The 22,924-nt window shown below is 45.1% G+C and overlaps 1 protein-coding gene across 1 annotated transcript; it reads right to left on the bottom strand.

The window, feature by feature from the left end:
* Nucleotides 1-6,195: 6,195 nt before the first annotated feature.
* On the bottom strand, nt 6,196-20,322 carry MICOS10 (mitochondrial contact site and cristae organizing system subunit 10; the record flags this gene model as incomplete). The annotated part of the gene is made up of 4 exons (XM_079545460.1): nt 6,196-6,426; nt 9,381-9,490; nt 9,846-9,893; nt 20,256-20,322. 4 exons carry the CDS (start codon nt 20,320-20,322, stop codon nt 6,418-6,420), a joined length of 234 nt encoding a protein of 77 aa, XP_079401586.1. The 3' UTR covers nt 6,196-6,417.
* Between the last annotated feature and the right edge of the window lie 2,602 nt (nt 20,323-22,924).

Below are 22,924 nucleotides of genomic sequence, written 5' to 3' on the forward strand. Positions count from 1 at the left end.
CAATCACAAGGCTTGAAGTCCTGCTTTCTTCAATTCTGGTGCCACCACAGTTGCTGAACATTCTTTTTAAAAGAAGGCAATGGAGAAAAAAAGGAAGAATACGTGTTCACTAATAGCTTGAACTGCTCTTCTCCCACTCCCCACACCTCACAGAAGGTAAAGGCAAATATTGTCCTCAAGGTGATAGCAGGATTTTCATACTTTTGAGGGTGTGGCTGCTAACCTCACCATAACGCGGGACACTGAGCAATTTGCTTTCATTCCCTCCCTCCCCTCCTGCCCCGAAGCAGGAGCGTGATTTTGGAGTATGTGAAGCAGCTGGTTCTGTTGCAGCTGGTGAGGAACTGAGCACAACCTGCCAGGGGACACAGCCAGAAGTCTTGGCTTGTCATTGCTTTCTTCAGCATGCCACGAGGTCTGAGCCATTGTTCACTATTCTGCTTTGGATTTTTCTAACAGGGATAGATAGGGATTGACAGGGATTGATTCAGCAGCTCCTCTGGTGTATGACAAGAGTTAACACTGAAGCCTCAGTGAAATCACTAGAGCTCATCCTGTGCTCCCAGGAGTCACAGTGACCTTTTCTCTATCTGCCAGCCCACCTCTATTTATACCTACTATGGATATAAAATCCACAGCTGAGCCCATCGTAAACCGCAGCCTCCCTCCAGCATGTCGCCTACCAGGATGCTCCCAAAGATTGAAGGGGATTACTTCTCAGGCATAGGAGAACCCAGCAAGTTCAGTTCCTGCAGCCCCAGGCTGATGTCCATCATCCAAAGATGCATTTATTGATGCATGAAATACCTCAGCTCTGAGTGATTATCTACGACACCGTGTAAACTTCAGAGAGAACTAAACAGAAAACGGGCCCTGTGCGCAGAAGAAAAGGGAACAAAAGCACACGCCATCAGCTGTTCCTTCAACCCAAACCAAGGAAGAGAAAACAGGCGAAAGGGAGGAGCTGGGAGGACAAAGCAGTCATGATCAGCATAGGAATAGGTTGTCTTCCATCTGAGAAGCGTGCCAGGGACATCTTCAGGGAGTGCCTAACAGCGTCCTTGAGCTGAAAGATTTCTGCATTTTCATACCAGATTAAGCCGTGGGACAGAGATCAGAACAGTGCAGCCAACCTTTACAGCCTTGGAAGTTCAGCAGAACTTGTGGCCAACACGAACAGTTAGATCATCTGATATGAATCCATGTGCGTTACAGGTCGTTAGGCTTCACCCGGTTACTCCCATGCTGAGCACTGCAACTTGCATTTCAGACACTGAGAGTTGAAAAATGCACCCACTGCTGTGCTGGCTTACCCCAGTCTCACTGCTTACAATCCAGTGCCTCCCTCCCAGCTGCAGGGGTCAAAGCTTCAGTCTCACTGCCTCTCATTGTACCTCTCCCCATTAGTAAGCCCTGCTCCCGTGTTTGTTTCTTCTTCCTTTCCAGGAAGTCAGCTCCATATTTTAATCCAGCCACCTCCTGCAGCTGGAAGAACAGTTTCTCTCAGTGCACATTCCTGATGCCAGTTTGTTCAAGAACCATTCTGGCCATTTTTGCACCTGTACCTTGTCCTTCTGGCATCCTCAAATTGCTGAATCTCACCTCGGAGTGAAGCAGGGCTCAAAGCCATGGCCAAGTGAATCACAGGATCACAGAATCGTAGGGGTTGGAAGGGACCTCCAGAGCTCATCGAGTCCAACCCCCTGCCAAAGCAGTTCCTACAGCAGGTCGCACAGGTCGGCATCCAGGCAGGTCTTGAACATCTCCAGAGGAGGAATACTTTCCCCAAGTGGGGAGAGCATTGTTGCTTCCGTTCTACAGGGGACAAAACCGAGGTGCTGTCTGTCACGACTGGACTCCTAAATCCTCAGGGACCACATGGCTCATGGGATTAGTAAGGGTCTTGGGTTAAGCTTTTAGTCACTGCTACTTCAAATGCTACACTGAGGGGGAGGAAGAGTTCTCTGCCTTAAACTTCTGAAAAGAAACACACTCCTTCATATAACGAGAGATTTATGAACTGAATTTGAACTGATAAGGGCATGACCTTTTCTAGGAAGGGATACACACTTCTAACCCAGAGCTGGAGTCTTTACAAGCAGTACCAATAAAGACCGTAGATGACGAGTGATTTATTAGTCACCAACAACTTTCTCAGCATCTTTATAAGCAACGGGAGGTGGGTACCCACCACCACCAGGAATATCCAGCTTTACACGGCCAGCAGTGCAGTACAGCTAAGTGCTGACAGCCAGAAGTCACCAGAGAAAGAGATCCACAGCTGAATTTCCATAAACTCTGTTCCCTTTTAGCTTGTCTCAGTTAAGCATTTCACTGTGGGTGGGCTATAGGCTGGGCCATCAGGGCAGTTGAGACACTGTACACATTGCACACAGCTGCCTACTGCCGTTAGTGTGCCAAAATTCACACCAGTCCCTTTTACAAAGGCAGAAGTGGAGTGGGAGAAGGGGAAAAAAAAAGGAAAAGTTGGTTCACTTCTTACTGTTAGGGTGTGTGTGGGAGGAAGGCAGATCAACAAAACCCAGAGCAAAAGGAAGGGGCGGCAGTGCCTGCTGAAAGAAGGGGTCTTCAGAGCAGGTCAACGATCACATCTCCAGCTCTGCCATTAGCCTCTTCCTTCCAGCTCAAGCAGAAGAGCTCTCGCTCTGATTAGGAGTCACTGCACCAACCAAGTCTCCTTTAGTCCATTCAGACACCTGCTGCTTGCCTTCCAAACAAGCGTCTTTGTGCATCTTTTTGCATTGCTCTGCAAAACTGGAGGGAACCCAATGAAAACATCTTGAAAACCAGTTCTTTCTCCTTTGGAGAATCACCCTCGTGAACCCTCTACAAGAGCTGAGTCTTTTGGAATGGCTTCCTCCGTTCTTTTTGGATCTGTGGGGAGCTCCACATTTATGGGTCATTCTGGATCCTTTGAGTCCCTCCCCATTCCTATTGGGATATCTGTGGGTTCCCCCCATCTTTGGGGCACGCTCCATCTATGAACATCCTACATCTATGGGTTACCCCCTTTCTTATGGATCCTATGCATGCCCCCCCTTCCTATGGGTCCCACCTCGTATCTGTGGGTCCCTATGGTTCCCCCCATTCCTACTGGGGTATCTATGGGCCCCTATTTATCTCCCCCTCTGTTACTTAAGTTCATCTTTAAGGTGGGTTTACTGTGGCTGTGACCAAGGTCTGGGATCTTGCTGAGGTCATTTGTTCCTGACACAGGTCCTGTGCCGTGGGAAGGCATCCCAGATGTGGCTGTGATGCTGAGAGCTGGGAATACATTTCAGTATCTTCTCTGTTTGTCACATACAGGTTTACACCAAAGTCAATACTGTTTGCATTAGCGATTGTAAAAACAATCGTTCATAAAACAGAATTCCTAATTCATCGGGTGTTTTCCATGAAGAAGTGGAGGCAATGGACAGCAGGTACAGAACATACCTTCTGCAGACTCCCAGACCGTGAAGAGGGCAGCCTTCCCTGAGACTCCACGACCTGCCAAGTGAAAAAGCAGTCAGAAAGGAAGGCTGATGGAGGCAATGGCTGAAGATTGGAACCAGAGCCCCAGCAGCGTGCCACGTTCCCTCCAACACTTACCAGCAGTCTGGGCTGCAGCGTCTCCCATTTCTAAAATGGGAACTACAAACCATTTTTACCCCTTCATCCTATCTGTTTAGTTTGTAAACTCTCCGTGGCAGAGCCCAATTTTTGTTTGTGTGTGCAGCACTTCGTACAGCAGGGTCCTGACCTTGGCAGGGGCTCCTCGGCATGACTGGAATACAAAGAAATGACGCTATCTTGATCAAACACGAAGAACTCAGATAAACAATAGGAAAGCAGCTTGATGTTTCTTTCTGCAGGCTCTGCTTTCCGTGACTTGTTTATCCATCCCAGAGCCTCAGCAGACATCTAATCAAGCTGTTAGGAGTTAGATTTGTGGTCAGTCGAGCACTCGGGGAGTTGTTAAATGCTCAAAACCAGTTCTGTTCAGCAAACAGCTACTTTCATTTTGTTCCTTCTTGCAGATAGAAATACGGTTTCTTTATTCACTGCATACCCAGTTTTCCCATTAAAATTACATCAGGGTGACACAGGAACTTCTTCACTAAAAGGTGTCATTAAGTTTCAGGTAGGGACACCTGGCATTTTAGGCCTATCTTGCTTGCACTTTTTGGTACCGATCCAAATCACACCACAGTCAGATGAAGCAATGATTTCAGCAGGCTTAAGAAAGAAGGAAAAATATGATAGTTTCCAGATGAGTGTATTCTGCTAAATTTAACATGCCACTTGGTGCTTAGAATTTCCACTTTTTCCCCTTCCATTTATGTAATTAGAAATCAAGCAGCAAGAAACTGTTCCTATTCCAGCCTCAGTTGGGAACAGTATGGTAATAGAGGTTTGTCCTCACAAGGAGTTTTGTACAGCTTACATGGACAGGCTCAAAAAGAGGGTCTGAATAATATGATTTTAATCACACCAAAACAGATACAGGCTGACTGTGCACAAGTTATGTAGGCATATATATAAAAAATACATGTCAATATAAATAACAAGAAGCAAGGCAGCTGTGCAAATCAAAACCAGTCATTTCTCACCAAACAACATTGGCTGAAGCTTTTCTGCATGCTGACAGTCATATTCTGAGGGTCGCTGCCACGTTTGGTTCTCTTGGTTCTTACCCAGGTTGATGCTCTTCTCTCCAGCTGAACCTGTTGGCTTCCCAGGCTGCTAGCACTGCAGCACACACACACAGAACTCAATAAAAACACTTTCCAAACCACAGAGGAGCTATGGCTCCAAAATACATAGTTCCAATTAAAAATTGGGGCCAGATAAAATGATTCAAAATTGGGAAGAGATCCTGTTTCCAATAAGCTGTTTTGATCTGATGGATGAAGGCAGTCCGGCAAGGGAGGAGATGGAAAAACAAGGACATGCTGAAGCACTGATCCTGGATGGTATCATGCTTTGACAGAATTTAACGCTGCTCTGGCATGAAAGCAATTTTATTTCATAAGTCCCTTGCTCTGGGCTAGCTCTCCAGCTTCTGTTGACTCTGAACACAGCTCAACATGTTCCTTCAGTGCACAGTCCATACCAACACCCAGGGCGGTGTGGCAGTGCAGGACGGTGCAGCACTCCAGCCAAATCTCAGTGACACCGCTCTGCAAGGTAAGGAGTTTCTCAAGCTCTCTGAACTTAGAGGACTGCCCCTCAGTCTGTCTCCTTCCTTTCTTGGCACAGTTTGAAAAATAAATATTGTGCAGCTTGTTTTCCATTGTCTCCCCTTTCTGGAGAGGAGTTGTCACTCTTCTGTTTGCCTGCACGCACTGCAGCAGAACAGGCTTGCAAGCTCCCTGTCAACCTGTACAACTTGCTTTCTGTCTTGGTACTCGTGCATTTATACCTTGCAGCAAGTGTGGGAGGAAGAACATAAGTCCTTAAGAACCACCTCAATCGCTAGGAAATTGTGCTGAGTAAAACAGCAAAGATCTCAAGTTAGATGTAGAGCAGGCTGCATGCTAACAACTATTTACAAGGAAAAGGGTAAATGTGAAACAGAAGGGAGCATTTGGAGCAGTAACTTGCTAAGGCAATAAAGAGATTTAAATATTTGTGACCCACTCCCAGACACTGAAATGTTCTCCCACCAGAAGAGGGGTGAAAAAACAATCAACCCTGAAACGTAAGCGCTGAGCCAGGCGCTATGTGTGCCTGCTTCATCCACCACCATGCCAAGGAAGCTCCAAGCTTGGCTCACCCCGACTCAAAGCCACAGAGGGACAGCGGTGGCCAGCTGAGTCCCAGCCCCACAGCTGGGATTTGCTCTTTTCTATTCTGCCCCTTTGGAGAGGACAGAAATTCCCGTTCTGAAGGGCAACTGCGCAAACAGGACACAGGAGTATTTATACTCCTCTCCAAACACCAGCAAGAGCAGCAGGGGTCTAGTGGATGATTTATGAGGTGGGAATGCTTCTTTGAACTGTACGTTAGATGGGGCTGCCTTTCAAGAGTGGAGAGCAACACACCACGGCTGTCTCTTCTGAAGAGCACTCAGAGAGGCTTTACCCAGGTGGTCACAGCTGCTGCTAGGTACTCAAAATGACGTCCTCCCCTTCCATGCTCTCTCTCTCCTGCACTCACAAAGTCAACACACCACAGAAGGCCATTTTCGTTTTATTTATTTCCCAGAAGAGCTCTTCCTTGCACTTTCCAGACACAAGATACAAAACAAGAAACAGAACTTGGTTTCGTGTACAGAAACAGTTTGTTGGAGTATAAAGAGTTACTGGTGATCATTACTGAAGAATGTTGGCTTATTCCAGGCGCACTTCAGTATTCCTGAGGAATAATCATTGATTTCTCCTTCCTTCCCACTGGGATAGTCTTAGTCATTAGTCACTGTTCCTGTAAAGTAAGAAGGCTTATGTTATTAAAAAGCCATTTGGGTTCTTCGTGTGGAAGGTGCTGCACGATGTAAAACAAGCCTCTTAGCTTTGTAACGTTTCCAGAAGGTAGGTTAATGTTTTCATCTTTTGCTAGACTGAGAAGTGAACAGGGAGAGGTTCACTTTCTATTTTCTAGCTATTTTCATAGCAGCAACGTGCCATGCTTTTATGCAAATAAGCCTCTGTTCTGGTCAGCTGAGTAATTAAAAACAAAAAGTGCAACTTAACTACTTATGGACTGGATATCAGACAGAAATTAAAGCCACAAAGGCAGGAGAAGAGATTCCAATGGCTGAACTTCTTGTAGGACATCAATATAATCCACGTTGTTATCAAAGTACAGTGGTGGAGTTGTTTTGTCTTTTTTTTATGCATGCTAAATAATTTTTCAGGTATTTGATCTGCATGTGTTTTCATTTTGCAGTGACACCTAAGTCACGTCATTCTCAGCTATGCAGTTTTAAGCTTTGGAATAATTGCTAGATGTTGATTTTAAATGAGCTGAAGTAACAGTAAAATCCATTTCATCAAATGACTTAAAGCCCTCAGAATCTTATGATCCCAGATTAGAATCTTACTGCATTTTGTGTCTCTTGCTGTAGATGAATGGCTCCTGAATTGGTGTTAGTGCTTCATGATCAGTTTACCAACTCAATGGGCAGAACGATGGCCCAACTTAGGGTGGGTGCACTGTCACTTTGGAACCTCCTGATTATCTGCTATCACAAAGGTTCTCCATCCTCTCATTCTCACATAGGATTCAGAATTAAGAACTTGATCCTGAAGAATCAAGAATTCAGGCTGGATAAAGCCCCTAGCAACCTGCTCTGACCTCACAGCTGGCCCTGCTTGGAGGGCAGCCGAGGTGACCTCCTGGAGGCCTTTCAACTTCAGTTATCCCGCGACCTTATGAACGTGACAGGTCACAAAACTAGAAATCATTTCACTCAAGTTGATCCACACTCACATTTTTCTCCCTTAATGAAGCTGATTTTTCTTGCAGAATCTTTTGAGAAGTTAGCATTTGAAAAATAAAAAAGCCTAAGTTTTGAAAAGGAAGTCCTATAGACTTCAGTTACAACAGTATTTTCTAGGAAGAAAACAGATGAGTGATAATGCAACAATATTTTCCATGCTCCTAACCAAGTGAAATGAAATAATTTTGTTGTAATAACCCTGGATCCATGATGCATGACACGACATTCTGGAGAGAATTAACGGCATTAACTGTTAGATGGCTTCATCTGCATCTTCCCTCTCAGCATGTTCAGCCTCTTTGTGCCAGACAGTCAGTGGAGACAGCGTGCTGGAAACTACTCGTCTAGTCTTGTGCCATGCAGGCAGCTGCGCTTCTTCTGTGAAGTGTCCTTTCAATTACCTCATGCTCCAAAGGACCACCCTTGCTCCAAAGCCCAGATTAGTCCTTAATCCAAACAAAATCCCTTACTAGGCTGACCTGAAAGTCAGCTTTCTGTTGCTCAACATCCTTAGTAACAAGCATCCCTGAATGAACAATGCTTTCTCAGAATGCGCATGCAGGGCATTCATCCTTCATGCAGCTATAGACAGTTTGTTCCAATTTCTTTTTAGGAATGTAAACTGGAAGAACACGCTCAGGATGGTGTACAAAGCTGATGCAATTCTGCATAAGCAACAAATGTGGCCAGAAGAGTTATGCACAGACTTGTGATGGCGGAGCAGCACTGGGCCATAGCTGGCAGTGCTGTTTCAGCTGGATTTAAGTCACAGTTGCTCTGCTTCGTTACCCAAATTCTGTTTTTCTGGAGTAGCAGTTCAAGAAGCTGATTGTTTCCCTTTCTTAACAGGCAGCTGGAGATAACCAGAAATAGCTGTGCCTGGTAAGGTTGCAGAAGGCTGGCATAAGCTCACCTGCCAAGCAAACCTAAAGAGGATGGACTCAACTTTCACCTCTCACCTGTGGGTGCATTAGATACGTTCAGATAAAGCCTGACAATACCACCAAGTCTCCCTCATTAGAAGAAAAAAATGAATCAGTGTCAATTTCTGCACCCTGTTTACAGCCCACGAAATGCCCCTGGCTGAACATTTTACCTCAGTATTTCTTTGGTACTCAAATATCCACCAGCACCCAGGGGGTGGCTCCCCATGGGTATCTCTGCAGTGCTTCTCACACTGCTTTGCTCTGCAGATCCAAAATGCTGCTCCTTCCCCCATTTTTGTTTTGTTTTAAGAGGCAACAACAAGTTACCAGAAAAACAGTCCCAACTTCTATACATGAAGAAGTAAAAAGAACATTAATGAGTTGGCCTTTGGGTTCAGGACACCACAAGTGCAATGTAGGCAGCTTCTGAGTAAAGATAATTCCTACTAATTAATTTATTTTAAAATATTTTTATGGCAGTGATTATTGTCAGTGACAATCCTGAAGTCATTTAAACCATCCTCTTTAGAAACATTCTACTGTACAATGTCTTGTTATTGTTACTATGTTTTTATCCAGCCAAACAAGTCATGAGAACTTAGAAATGATTCATGTTTTCCTGCTACAAAAAGATCACAGATCAGCTTCCACAGGCAGATCTACTTGACATGACTTTCACTTTCTTCCAGCACTGCCTATTTCAAAGGCTCAAGACAGAATTAATTTGTTGGTTTGTTGGTTTTTTTTTTTTAAGCTTTCCTATTATTTATTTTTATTACTTGGATTTTCTTATGGTAGGAAAACCCACCTGCAGGAACTTCTACACTAATGTTATGTATTCAGTCTAAATGTTACTGCTTGGCAATACATTTATAAGGCTTTCTAACAAGCAAAAGAACCCAACCCCTACAGTACAACAGGTTTCTACTATCAAGTAAAACACTGTCTAGATGCAGCACTGAATGCTAACTTACACAAAGCTACCAGCAGTTACTGATACTGATACTTACTTTGACAAATTTACCATGGAGAAGATATGGAGACTGGAAGTCATGTTGACAATTGGAATAAGCCATTCCTAACCCCATCCCCGACCCAAATGCAATAGGCCACGTCTTTCCTGTGGGAACAGAAGCAAGAAGGTAAAAACAACAAGAAAAGCCATTGATTTCATATGAGAATGATAGCCTTGTTACATAAACACTAAGATTAAGTTGGCACAGCATTTCCTGCAATTGCAGAACTTGGGCTGAGCACAGCAGTTCAGAGATGCCAACGGCTCTGTGACCCGACAGCTAAAAGCTCTGGTAACTTCATTTCAACCTGATAATGAACGAGTCGTTGACACCTTCAAGTTGGCTAGAGAAAAGGTAGAACTAAGTTCTACCGCCTCAACAATTGCTCGGTTTTAAACTGCAGCTATGGTAGACAAAAGCTAGGGAAGCAAGCCATCAAGATTACTGCAGTGCACTTACTTTTGAAGAAGATGACTGAGAAAACAATTCCTAACCCAAATCCAGCACCTGTAAGAAGAAATACAGTGAGTAAGGCCTCAGGTCACACAAAGAGATGGAAAAACTGTTCAGTTCTTTGCAGTCATTCTTTGTTCTGACTCAGGAATAGCAGAGTGCAGTTGTGTCAGCACACCAAACAAAAGTGATCTTAAAAGCAATTCTGAAACCAAGAATTCTTACTTTCTTCAGTAATTAGATGCAGCTCATTCCAATTAGAATCCTAACATCTGTAAGAACTTTACAATCAAAAGGAGTTGGGAAACAACTTCTCATCCCCGAGAAAATTTTCTGAATTCGTGGCCCAATTCGCAATGTGGAATCATGATTTATTTGGCTCATTGTCAGTAAATGAGAACGGCTTAAACGCAAACTTATTGTGTCCTGGAGCTTCAGATGAATATCTTATTGTATTTCGTTTATCTCGCTACTTAACTGCTTCAACGTGTGGCCTGAGGGCAGCAGAACGTGGTGCTTTGTGTTACTCCATACCTTGCAAAAGCAAGCTCCGGGCTGCTCATCTTTCACATCCACAGCACTCACTCTGGAGCATATTTAAACACGTTTGAAGGAGTGAGTGGCTTTTCACATCCCTATCCTATATATAGAAATAACTGCAGCAGTTGAAAGCGTTTACCCGGCACCATTAGGGAACTCAGCTGGCGTATTTAAAAATCATTTTGCTTTCTTTGGAAGGCGCACGTGTGATTTTTTGTAAGAATTCAGGCAAGTCTGCAAAATTCCTCTCAAAACCCAATAAATATAACGGTGAAAAGTCTGAGTTCAGCAGCTAAATCCTACCCTTAATTATATCCACTCGAGACAAGAATTTCAGATAAGGTGCAGAAGGAAAAGAATGTTTTTAAGAAAAAATAAATCAGTCACGCATGCACGAGCTCACTAAAAAATACCCAGCAGCTTCAGGTTTGCAGCAAACACATCCTGCTAAGAGTCTGAATTCTTTCAGTACAAGAAGTCTATCTTAGGAATATACTTCTGTTTTCCCACTGAATAGTCCTAAAAGCACGTGGCTCTCATTTCAGCTCCTGCTGAATGCATTACTAAGCGGGCTGTGCCCAGAACAATGCCAAAGCATCCTATGCCCTCTTGATATAGGAGTAAAGGTCTTTTTTAAGTGGGTTTTGTTTTTTTTTTTTAATATATATTTTCCTTAACCTTCCTTTTCCTCTCGAAAGCTTTTTTCCTTGCAGAAAGTCCACCAACGGGGGCTCAGGCACAGATTACTGAAGCACATTCACTGCACTAACTAGTATATTAACTAAGCACCCCATGCTTTTCACTGATTAACAAGCCTTAAGCACTAGAAGAGATGACCATAGAATAAGACTCCCACTAGCACTTCTGTCCATATTTACCAAGGGCTGGCAGTCAGAGCTGCTTTTGCAAACTCCTTTCGTTGTCCTACACGTTTTCACGAGCTCTGGTTGCACTACAGCTAACTGCTTCAGCAGCTCATCACAGCCCCAGCCGGCTCACAAACTCGCCGTGGCAGACAAGCACTGTGCCCACCTGCCGAGCAGTGCTGACACAACGCCCCCAGCCGCTTTCCAGCACTTCACAGAAGGTCCGGCTTTCACTCTGATCACTTGCACAGCTAAAAGAAAAGTCTCTCACAGGTCTGCAGTTCAGACAGCAGGAGATGCAGTACTCGGGGGAACGTCATACAAACAGCCAACTGCTCATCCTGTGTGTGGATGTGACTGGCATTTCTGCTCGGACTGGAAGAGACATCAGGCATTAGGAAGAGCAGCAGTCCATCCCTGCTAAGCCCTCCGCTCCCCCTCCCCAGGCAGAGCCTTCCTCCTGCACCTTTGCTATAAAACAGCTGGTGCTGGCTCTAGCAGAATGTTTATGCTATTAGGGATAATTACTATCTTCAAGAATTCATCCAGCGGACAACTGCCGGCCCCCCGGCCTGCCTTCCTGGCTGCCTTTTCCTCCAACACACTGCCTTTTTGTTTGCAGCTATTGTGCTGCGGGTCACAGTCCCACTTTCTGAGGAAGTCGCATTCAGTTTGGAGGGCTGCCCGTTCAGAACTGATTGTGTGAACTGCCCGTTCAGAAGCCTGTCCTGCAGTGAGCAACACCAGTCCCACGCTTCCAGTCCAAGAGAAGATTCCCTCTGCCAATTCAAACAGTTTAGCTAATCAATGAGAAATGATTTAAAGGATGACAAACTCTGCATCATCTCAACGCGCAGCCCAAGCAGTTCCTAACGTCACCACATTTTCCAGACACCGTTACCAGTCAAACCCACATTTCTTCCTACCAGTGTGGTGGTAAACCAGCTAGGTTCTTGTCTTAAAAAGGCTACAATACAGAAGCAGCTGTAGTTAATACATTTTCTTTCCAACCACATTCAGAAATGTTCATTATCTGGAGTTCTCTTCACCTCCCTCCTTCAGAAGTGAGAATCACACCCCCAGTCGTGAGGGCTCTGCACAGACACCATCAGCACTGCTTCCTCCTGGCATTTTTCTTCACAATTAAAACGCAAAGTGTGAGTTTCAGATGCTCTCACTCCATCCTATTGGGCAGGAAGGCAAGTACAGGGGCTGACTGGTTAAGAAAAATGATGGTAAATTAGCCAGGACCTCGCTTTAAGTAATGAAAACACTTCAGAGAAATACAGATCTGCCAGGTAACATTTTGTGGGTTTTTTCTGTTTTCTGCACAAGAAGGAAACCTGAGAAACAAAGCCCAAGAAGTTGTTCATTACCATGGCCATTGCCAAAAGCAGCTAGGCTCATTTCATTTCTTGGTTAGGAAAAGCAACAAGCTGTGCTGAAAGCTGTGGCTGACCCCAACACCCCTATCAATAAGAAGAGCTCAGATCTGCCTCTCATGTAGCCACTGCTTATATAACATTTGCTCTTTTCTTGGTTGGTTTAAACATTGGTTTTAACTTCAAACCAGAAGCTTGAGCTACATTTCACTTCTTAGCCCATCTGGTTAAGAATCTATTTCTGTGGACAGTTTGTCACTCATCTTCGTTCCACTAGAAAGTATTTGTGGTTATGTGGTCATTTCCTGCGTCTCCAAGACAAGGGGGGAGCTGAACCATCTTTTCTTGGAAGCCAAGCAATGCATTTTGCTTTAATTCTATATAAAGTTACACCAGAGATAAACAATGGCAGAGCCCTTGATGAGTTTTACAGGTTGAAGTTCTCACATGCTCGATTTCCTTTTAAAGAGGCAACACGTCGCTTCAAAGAGCCTCCCACCTGACCAGGGGACACTGGGCCTGCAGCTGTTCCTGCTACAGAGCAGCACCTCTAGGCCAGGCTCGAGCTTCAGGACAATAAAACACGAAAGGTTTACCTTACAATAAAAACAAACGAACACAGAAAAACCAAGGGCTTGAGCCACACATTTTGCCTCCCTCTCTTGCATGACAGGCTCTTTGGAGGAAAAGGCCACAGGAAAGGGTACAACACATTTTTCACCTCCTCTTGACAGTTTAAAATGTTTAACTAGGAAAGCAGCCTCTTCCACCCTCCATCCATCATCTCAGCTTAAGCTCATTTACAGTCAGTGTCAGCAGAGGACAGGGCGGTTCTGCCGACGCTGCGCTGCGCTCCCCGGCTGCACGGACGGGCGCAGCCACACAGAACTGGTGTGAGGTGAAGCTGCTCTTGGAAACTCTTATTTCTGCTTTTTTGGCTCACACACCTTCCAAAGAAAACGTCACGGTATCTCAGATCAATGTAACACGCAGGACAGCACGCGCTGCATACCCAACAGGACATCATACAAGCGCCTCGTAGAGAAACGCAGATCTTCAGGAGAGGTTTCTGCCCCCAGAAGAACATCTGGGAAAAGCTTTCTCACAGAATCACAGAACTGTAGGGGTTGGAAGGGACCTCCAGAGCTCATCGAGTCCAACCCCCTGCCAAAGCAGGTTCCCCACACCAGGTCGCAAAGGTCGGCATCCAGGCAGGACGTGAACATCTCCACAGGAGGAGACTGTCTACGTTTACCCAGCAGTGCCTCCAGCAGTGACACCACACAGTTCCTTCTAGTGACCCAAGTAGCTGCAGGCTGAAGCAGCTCTGAAGGCTGCCACACCTAGGCAGCCTTTCCTCCAATGGCTCGAAGCTTTAAGATAGATGGATTAAAATGCTTGCTGACATATGGCAATGTGTCGTTGTTACTATAGCAGCTGGAAGGTTTGCAATTACTTAATAGTTTGGGGTTGGTTTTTTTTGGTCATCAGATAATTTTCCTCTCCCAAGCACAAAGCTTCAGGCTTTTTTTACAATTCTGTTGTTTTACACTTAGTTCTAAGTGACTGCAGTAAAACAAGGAAGCAACTGCTGGAATTTGGCTTCTTGTTGTAACAAAGCAGCACCTCCACGCAGACCAGACTCAACAGAAGCAGTGAAGGACTCTTCAACCAGAGATTTCTTCCCAACTAAAACCTTTCCATTTTGATCAAGAAAATCTATGGAGCTCAGTTGGTTTCTGTGACAGCAACAGCTTTGAGGCTTCGTGCCACATCTCATCCACGGGCCCGAGAATCAAGCAAGCAGCAGCTCAGCAGCAACAGAATTTGCTTTAAACACTTAAGAAAAATTAAAGCATTCAAAAGAGGCTGCTCGCCAAGTATCCTTCCTGTTGCAGGGTGTCCCATCCTATCCTCCCCCCTTCTCGCTCCTAAAAAAACGTCTGGACAATGTACACAGGTAACTGTTGTGCAGAAGTGAGCCTTCTTTGCACACTGGAGCATTGCAGGGCAGGGCTGAGCAACAGCTGAAGGCTGAGAGCACGCAGCCATCAAGAGAAAATTAATTCCAAGCAGACTCCTTGCTAGGTCTTTCATGGCAGGAGTCAGATTTTCTTCAAACACCAACCTTCAAGCTTTCATTCTCATCTCCCCTGTTGCGTGGGCTGTTTACACTGCAGACAGAAAAATGAGCAAGGACACTGGAAGAAAACACAGTGAAACCAGACCCCGAGCGCTCGAGGAAGAAGCCGGAAAAAGAGTGTTTTGTTTTCTTGTAGCATTTGACTGTAGTAACACAGAATACTTGGGAAGACAGAATAAAAATACCCAAACACCCATATAATAGGAAAATGCTGACATGCTTTCAGGGGCCGCTTTCACCCTTAAGCACTCCTGCAGTTTAACTGCTGCCCAGATGCAAACCTTAGATAGACATCAGCACTTCTGCACACAGACTGAGTGCAGCAGGGAGTATCAAGTTTAGTCTGTGATCCCCTACACGGTCACAGCTGCTCAATCTCACAGCCTAAGAAGAAACTCTTCATCCCCACACTGGCAAATGAGACAACGAGCATATACTACGTTTCCTCCTTCCCTCTTATAGAGGACAAAGAGAGAAGAGAAAAGCAGCTCTGTGAATAATTCAGCCAGCAGAAAGGATCTTCTTAATACTGCATGCAGCCTTTAGACACAGATCAGGGTTGCACTCTCTGACAGCCATACTCCTTCACATCCACCATTACTGATGTCTAAGGGACCGTGGCAATGTAGCAAGAAGCAGAGACGGCAACATGTACTAGAAACCCTCCAAAAAGCAGCCTGAATTCTTCTCAAATCTCTTGCTAACAGTTTATTCTTATCAAATGTGTACAAGCAGCCCTGATTTAGACGGAATTAAATATGAGTCTCAAAGAGCTCAAAGGAGTTGTTCTCACAAAATGCTGTCACATCCCACGGACCTAACAAGTGATTTAGGACACCGCTTGGCAGGAAGCCCCTTCTGCTGGGCAGCGTCCCCATGTGCCAACTCCCAAAAAGGCACAGCTGGCACCTGAACAATGCACTAACGCAGAGGATGAGGAAGTCGGTGTGCTTTGAATTCACTTCCAGCAGAGGAGATCTTATGAAGTCAGGGGGTTTCAAATGGCTGCAGTATCACATGGGCATCACAGCTCTTCCTGAGGGCTTCCTGGCACACCAGAAGCATGGCCAGGAGCTGCTGGAGGAAGGCACCAGCAGGGCTCCCCACAGCACAGCTTGCAGCTCCCTGCCCCGGTGGCACAAGCCAAACAGCACCAGCTGCCACCTTACAGACAAAGGAAAAGCAGCTGGGGTTACAAACAAATCACAGTGCCCATCGTAATGCAGTGCACGCATAACATTTGTGTCCTCCAGCATTAAAACCAAATTCCCAGTTGAAAAACAAGTCTTCTGTCCTGGTAGCTGAGACTAAATGGCACGTTACAATGGCCAAGCAAAAAAAAACCTGACAAAAACTTCAAAATAGGAATTTCAGGATTTCTGTATATTTAGACAAAGTTTAATCCAGTTTTCAGAAAGTGTAATCAAGTTTTATCATTATATAGACTGACTCTGTCCTGTTCATAACCATGTGAAGGATTATTTAAAAATACTGACACCACAATCCACACAATGACTCTCTCTGACAAATTCAATCTGGGGAATGACACAAACAATACCATTTTACCCTTGCCATTAACAGAGACAGCTATTCAAGCAGGCAAGATGATGCAAGCCAGAAGAAATCATGTAACAGTTGCAGGACAACTGAAAGCGCCTTCTTCCCTTAAAAAATTCCCATTAAATGGGAATTAGAAGCATTTTATTTTCAGATGTCAAAACAGAGGATTAGAGGAAAATGGACATTATGATGCTGAGTTCTTCACAAGCTTCCAGGCTGAATCTTGGTCAAGCACAGACAGACTTCAAAACATTCATCTTCTGCAAAAAATAAACTGAGGTCAGCAGCAACTTAACACACAAGCCAAAAAGTAAATAGGTTTCCTAGATTACCTTTTGGTTACAGGTAAATTACAGCACTGAATCCTGTAAAACTACAGCAGTTCCAAAACAAAACAACACGCGTGCATACAAACTCCACCTCCACTTACATACACACTCTTTGCTCTGAAAGCAGCACATTCTATCCACTGCCCAAAATTACAGCCTCACAGAGAAAAACAACGCTGCCAGTCTTTTACAGATAGCGGCCTTTCTAAATAAAGAGGCAAAAACTATCAGTTAAAAAAAAACAAAGCAAAGAGAAAGTAAAACCACCACCAAAACCATTTAAACAGAGGGGTTGGAAGCAATTCAGCTGAGGTCTCTGCAAAACCCAAGTGGTGTGATCTGCATCGCTCACCAGAGAAACCCCTTGGTTAGCCGAGGACACGCAAACCAGCCCGCTGTGCACAGAACACTGTGCTTGCAGCCACATTTACACTCATCCTCATCATTAGCAAAATAAACGTCAGTCTCCTTAAAAAGGAGGACAGCACACAAGCCCCATTTAACCACGCTTGGACATTTTACACAGCGGTTTAAAGCAGCCAGCTCTTTGAAATGAAATACTGTCTTCACTAGACCTGACAACAGGTCTGTTTCGTACAGGAAAAAAAGAAAGATTTTTAATACTGAATTACAAGATGTATGCAAGTAGGTCAAAAATATAATATTGGATTTCACAAAAAGATACAACTTAAGATAAATATGTATTTTGGACGTTTTAGCAGCAGGACATCTCCAACTAAAACAGCACAGCATAACTACAAACAGCACAGCCAAACACAAACAGTTTTAAGAAACTAGTGGGAAGTCTAACAGACTAATAATACAGGACAGGCTGCACATGGCCCACAGCTATCATTTAACAAAATACTTGTGCTTATAAAGGTACTCTCCTCTGCTACCTGTGTACCTTCATCTCTCACATTAAAACAGAGTGAAAATGGTCCCTACAGTTCTCATAGATGCTGGAAAAGATGCTGTCAGGCTTGCAAAGCTTCAGAAACTGAATGTCCGTCTTTAGTTACAGTATCTAAAAGGGGAAAATGGAGAGCTAACCATGAGGTTCACTTTCTTCCCAGCCACTGGCTCAGAGGTACTTCCTGCTCTAGTGCTTGGGATGTGATGGAACACACAGACAGAAGCCAGCACCCAACAAAGAAGTGAGGATTTGATCCATTCCTACATCTCACATAACTGACAAAATTCTCAAGTGAAAAAGCTCATCTATTTTCTTTGCATTATAACAACCACCCTTGAGAGTTTATTGGAGAGTTCAACCCAAAAGTAACGCTACAAAAGGTCCTCACAACCATGCAAGTTTTGAACTCCTGCAGAGAAAGTAATCACTTCCACTGAGATAGTCTGGGTTGGTGCTGCCAGTACTCACGTAACAGTTTGCCCAAGCCACGTCCATTTCCAAGGCCAGCATCATCTTCTGTCACTAACAACTGCAATCGGAAGCACTTTCTGGGGTGTTACAGTTTTCAAAGCTCACAGTGAATCAGTCTGCTGTTACTGCCATAGAAGAGGTTGCTATTCTTTTAATCCAGTATCTACAACAACAAAATCTATTGCACACAAAGAGAAGGAGAGCAAGGATAAAATCAAAGCTCATCTACCATCCCAAGGCAACGCATTGACAAACCCCATTGACAAACCTCAATTTTACTTAAACCTCTCCTCAACGCCACTGTGAAGATAACAAGCAGGAACTCTTGAGCTCTAATGCAGAAATTCTAAGTACATCTTATTTCCCCCAACACCACTTGTGGATAGAAGAAAACACCAACTGAAAACAAAAGGCCTGATAAAGAGGCATGCTGCATCATAACCAAAGCTGAATCAGCTTCTTTCAGCCTCCCAAGGAGGCTTTGCACATAAAGGACCCCTGCATGTACAGCTGCAGCATGGAACAAGCTCTTGTTTATAATTTGGCATACTTAATATTTTATGATAAAGCAACCAATGGTATGGAAACATAAACATATCTGGATATGTTTGTCAGGCAAACCTGAATAGAATTTCAGAAGACAAAACATTGCTCCACAGTACTTGACACTTTTCAAAGGCCTGTTATAAACAATGGAAGTTTCAGTTTACTCAAAATTATTAAACATCTTTTCTAATGGAAAAGTATTAGGTAACTAAAGCCCCGAGTTCCTCATCAGCTTTCAAGCTTAAGGCTGCTAGAGCAACAAGAGATAAACACTCACATTTCTCAGATATTATTTATGTCCCTAAAAAAAGACTTTTGCACCAACAGGGCACCCACACCTCCCATATCAGACACAAGTCACTCTGTACAGAGCATTTAAAGACTTGCTTTGATGCACTCTTTCTGCAGAATCATTCAGGTTGGAAAAGACCTCCAGGATCACCCAGTCCAACTGTCTGCCTACCATCAATACTGCCCACTAAACCCCGTCCTTAAGTGCTACATCACCATGTTTCTTCTCCACAAAGCCACAACCACTCTCTCATTCAGACAGCGATGTGGACATCACCAAACCACACAAATGAGCTCTGCTCACTCACAGAATTCCCAGGTAAATGTGAAAACTTATCAGTGGTTTGCTGCACGTGAATCGCTTCAGACACACATACAGTCATAGAAGCACAGAATGGGCTTTGGGTTGCAGACCCAGTTGCAGACCCAGGTTGCAGACCCAGTTGCAGTCCCACAGAATGGGAATTTGGGTTGCAAAGGACTACAATGCTCATCCAGTTCCAACCCCCTGCTGTGTGCAGGTCGCCAACCAGCAGACCAGGCTGCCCAGAGCCACATCCAGCCTGGCCTTGAATGCCTGCAGGGATGGGGCATCCACAGCCTCCTTGGGCAACCTGTTCAGTGCCTCACCACCCTCTGGGGGAAAAATTTCCTCCTATCTCTATCCTAAACCTCCCTCATCTCAGTTCAAAAACATTCCCCCTAGCAGAGAAGAAAACAAGGAGAGACATTCTAATGCTTTAAGAAGAGACACAGCTGTGTGCAGAGCCGGGACGCCAGATGCAAAGCTCAATGTCAAAGCATGCACACTGCACTACGGAACACACCCAAAGCTATCGGCGTACCATGCTGCTTACTGCTTTTAATAAACACAGCCCACCTCGCACACAAATAATTCTAAGCCCAAATTTCCATCACGGCAAAACCGAGGTGGTGGCAGGGACAGATGCAGCAACGCAGCCCATCTGGGCTCAGTACTGACGGCATTTCTCACAGACACCGCTCACCTTTAACACAAGGAGCGTCAAAGCAGAGGTCAAACCCGACCCTCCGCCATCAGCCGGGCCGGATCACAGCAGCGGGGGTCCGAGCCCGCCGCCAAGGTCACCTTGCGGGGTTCTCTCCAGCCGCTCCGCTCCTCGGCCCTCCCGGTGGGGGCGGAGCTCCGGAACCCCTCGCCGTTCCGCCCGCCGCTCGGCGGCCCGGCCCGGGCCCGCAGGTGGCACAAGGCCACACGGGGCCCTTCCCGCCGGGCATGGCCGCAGCGCAAAGCCTGCCGAGCGGCGGCACACACAGCCCCAGATACACACCGAGCCGCCGCCGCCGCTCCTCCCCAGGCCCTCCTCCTGCGCCAGGCCCTCCCCGCCCTTACCCAGCTTGACGGCGGAGTCCGCCAGACAACGATCCCACTTCCTGCCCAGCTCGCCCTCCGACGCCATCTTGACAGACCCCTCCCACCTCAGGCCGCGCCTCTACCGCCTCCTCCTCCTCCTCCTCCTCCTCACAGCAATTCTCGCGACACTCTCCGCCGCGGGTTGGAGGCGGCAAGGGATATCTCGCGAGACTTCACTCGACCCGTTGTCAAGGTTACCGGCGGGAAGGCGCGATGGCGGCTCCTTGCCTCAAGGCCGTTCCTCCCCACAGTCTCCAGCCTCAAAAGGGCTGTTCTTCCCCGCAGTGCCCGGCTCCGAAGCTCCGGCCCCTCCTGGGCCCTGTCTCTTCATCCAGGGCTCTTGCCGTGCCCTTGCAAGGACACAGATCCATCAGGCAGCATCTTCACCCCCCCGCAGGCAGGGCGCACCGCACAGAGCTGCTCCCCTCAGGGCTCCCACCTCTAGTTCGGTAAGAGCCCTTTTTGCTGTAGGGCCCTGTCAGAGTTCGTTTCATCCCATAGACAGCCATTTCCACAGCAGAAAGGTCACAGAGGACCTTCATCTTGCACAGCTCTTGTCTTCATCTCCTCAGGGCCTGAAATGAGGCACAGGTGTGAACAAACAGCAGTTACCAGCCCAGTGTTACCCTAGGCATTGCCCCCTTTACTTAAGGCTAGCCTCAGCCCTACAGCCTGCTTCCTTATGTGGGAAAAGCGTCTGAGCATTATCAGAAAGAAAAGAGTGCTCTTCAGGACGTGATTACAGCAGCATTAGGGTGAGGATTTGTGGGAGAATTATTAAGTGAATTATGAGCTTAAGTGAATCACCAGGATATAGCCTGAAGTGGGCTGCAGTGCTGTGGAACTGGGGATGTGTGTGTAAATAGTTTCAAGCTTACTGTAATGTGTGCTGTGTAGCACTTTTTTTTTTCCTATAAGTCTTAATCTAGAAGCCTCGTTTAAAAAAAAATAATAAAAAAAAAGGGTGTTTATCATAAGTTAGTATGAATTTTTAACAGTGTTTACTTGTTTTGATGAAGTTCAACTTAGGGAGGAGAAGGCTTTGTTTTAGAAAACTGGATGCTCTTTAAAAAGAGAAAGACCAAGCTGATAAATAAATGTCAGAACTTTCCAAAGTGGGTGAACATTTTCTGAAGTTATTTATTGTTATCGTTTGTGCACTTTGGTTTATCTTCAAGGTGTAACTGTTCTTGATCTAAAGCAATGGTGGGAGGCATTGATTTCACTCCTTCACTAAAGCATGAAATGTTCGTAACTGGCTCTTACAAACAGAAGTTATACTTAGTTAACAATCTAATTTATTTATTTAGAAAGCACACGGTTAAACCAAACCCTTGCAGCTTTAAAAGCTTTCACTGGAGAAGGCAAATCTTATTTCCCTGTAAAGGGAGCCTCATTTTCTCTCTTTCCCATCCACTGTACTCGCATCACTTCACATTGGGGTCAGTATCAAAAATAGAGCCATGCATCAAATTGCTTATAAAAATACCAGCAGCATCAAGCAATTTTTTCCCTGAGCGGACGAAGGAGTGTTTTTTGAAACTGCTGATCCTGTGGTACATCCCAGTGTGCCAGCTCCACCCTTCTATTTCCAGGCACACTCAGCTCTGAAAAATATTAAGAGAGAAAAGATATTTGAAGCATCCAGATAATTCTTTTCTTCCCCCCCCCCCAGTTTAAATTCTAGCAATCAATATTTTTAAAAACAATCCAGAAATACCGTCTTCTCTTTGGCCTGTGCTGGTATTTGTTATTGCCAATGTGTAGTTTCACTTCACACTTACTCGTTTTCAGGCTTTTCGAGTTGCTGGAATGCGCTGTTTCTTCACGGATGAAGGAAGTGGTGGTGAGCTGTTGGGCTGTAAGATGATTTATAAAGGGTCATGTTGCTCTGTAATGGGTCTTGAAGTATTTTGACAGCCTGGTGTCAGGAACCTGATGCTTTAAATCCCTTCTAAGGAGATGGAATAGTTCAGTGTAATTGTTTTGGATGTCCAGATTTCTTCTGAGAAATGTCTGCTTCTTTTAAATCCTGGAGTCACTGACTGATGAGAGAGGTCTCTGGAAAATGTTATCCATTAACAATCTAGAACACATTCTCTGCACCCTTTCTCCCCTGCTTACCCAAGGGAAAACTAAGGCAGGAGAGAATGTGTCCAAAGACAGCCTTTTCTCCCCATTGCTATAGTAACTTGGCAATTAGACCCTCTCAGTTTAATACGCAGTATTTATTATTGTATGACTCCAAGGTGATGTTCAGAGCACATAGTTTTGAAAAACCTGTTTTACATTTCACAGTCTGGAATGAGCTACCTTCCCTCCCTTCTTCCCTTGCACTCTCTTCTCCTTCCTTTCCAGTCTTTTTGTCAGCATAGAAAATAAAAATGCAAAAATAGAGGAGGATGAGCACTGAAAGAAGCTTCAAAAATGCCTACCGTTCTCTGATGGAAATCAAACTGTAATGGGTTCAGATCTTCTATCACCAATTGACTTAATTGTATACCTCACTTAAAGTATTAAAATAATAGGATTGTCCACAGTTAAACATTAGGGATTGACATAAATACACTGTGGGTTGTTGTTCAACAGATAGCCATCAAACAATCAGGAGACAGAGCTGGGAAGAACTGTGTTTCCCTAGGGAAGAA

Source organism: Tetrao urogallus, assembly GCF_951394365.1.
Source record: "Tetrao urogallus genome assembly, chromosome: 21".
NCBI lineage: Eukaryota > Metazoa > Chordata > Aves > Galliformes > Phasianidae > Tetrao > Tetrao urogallus.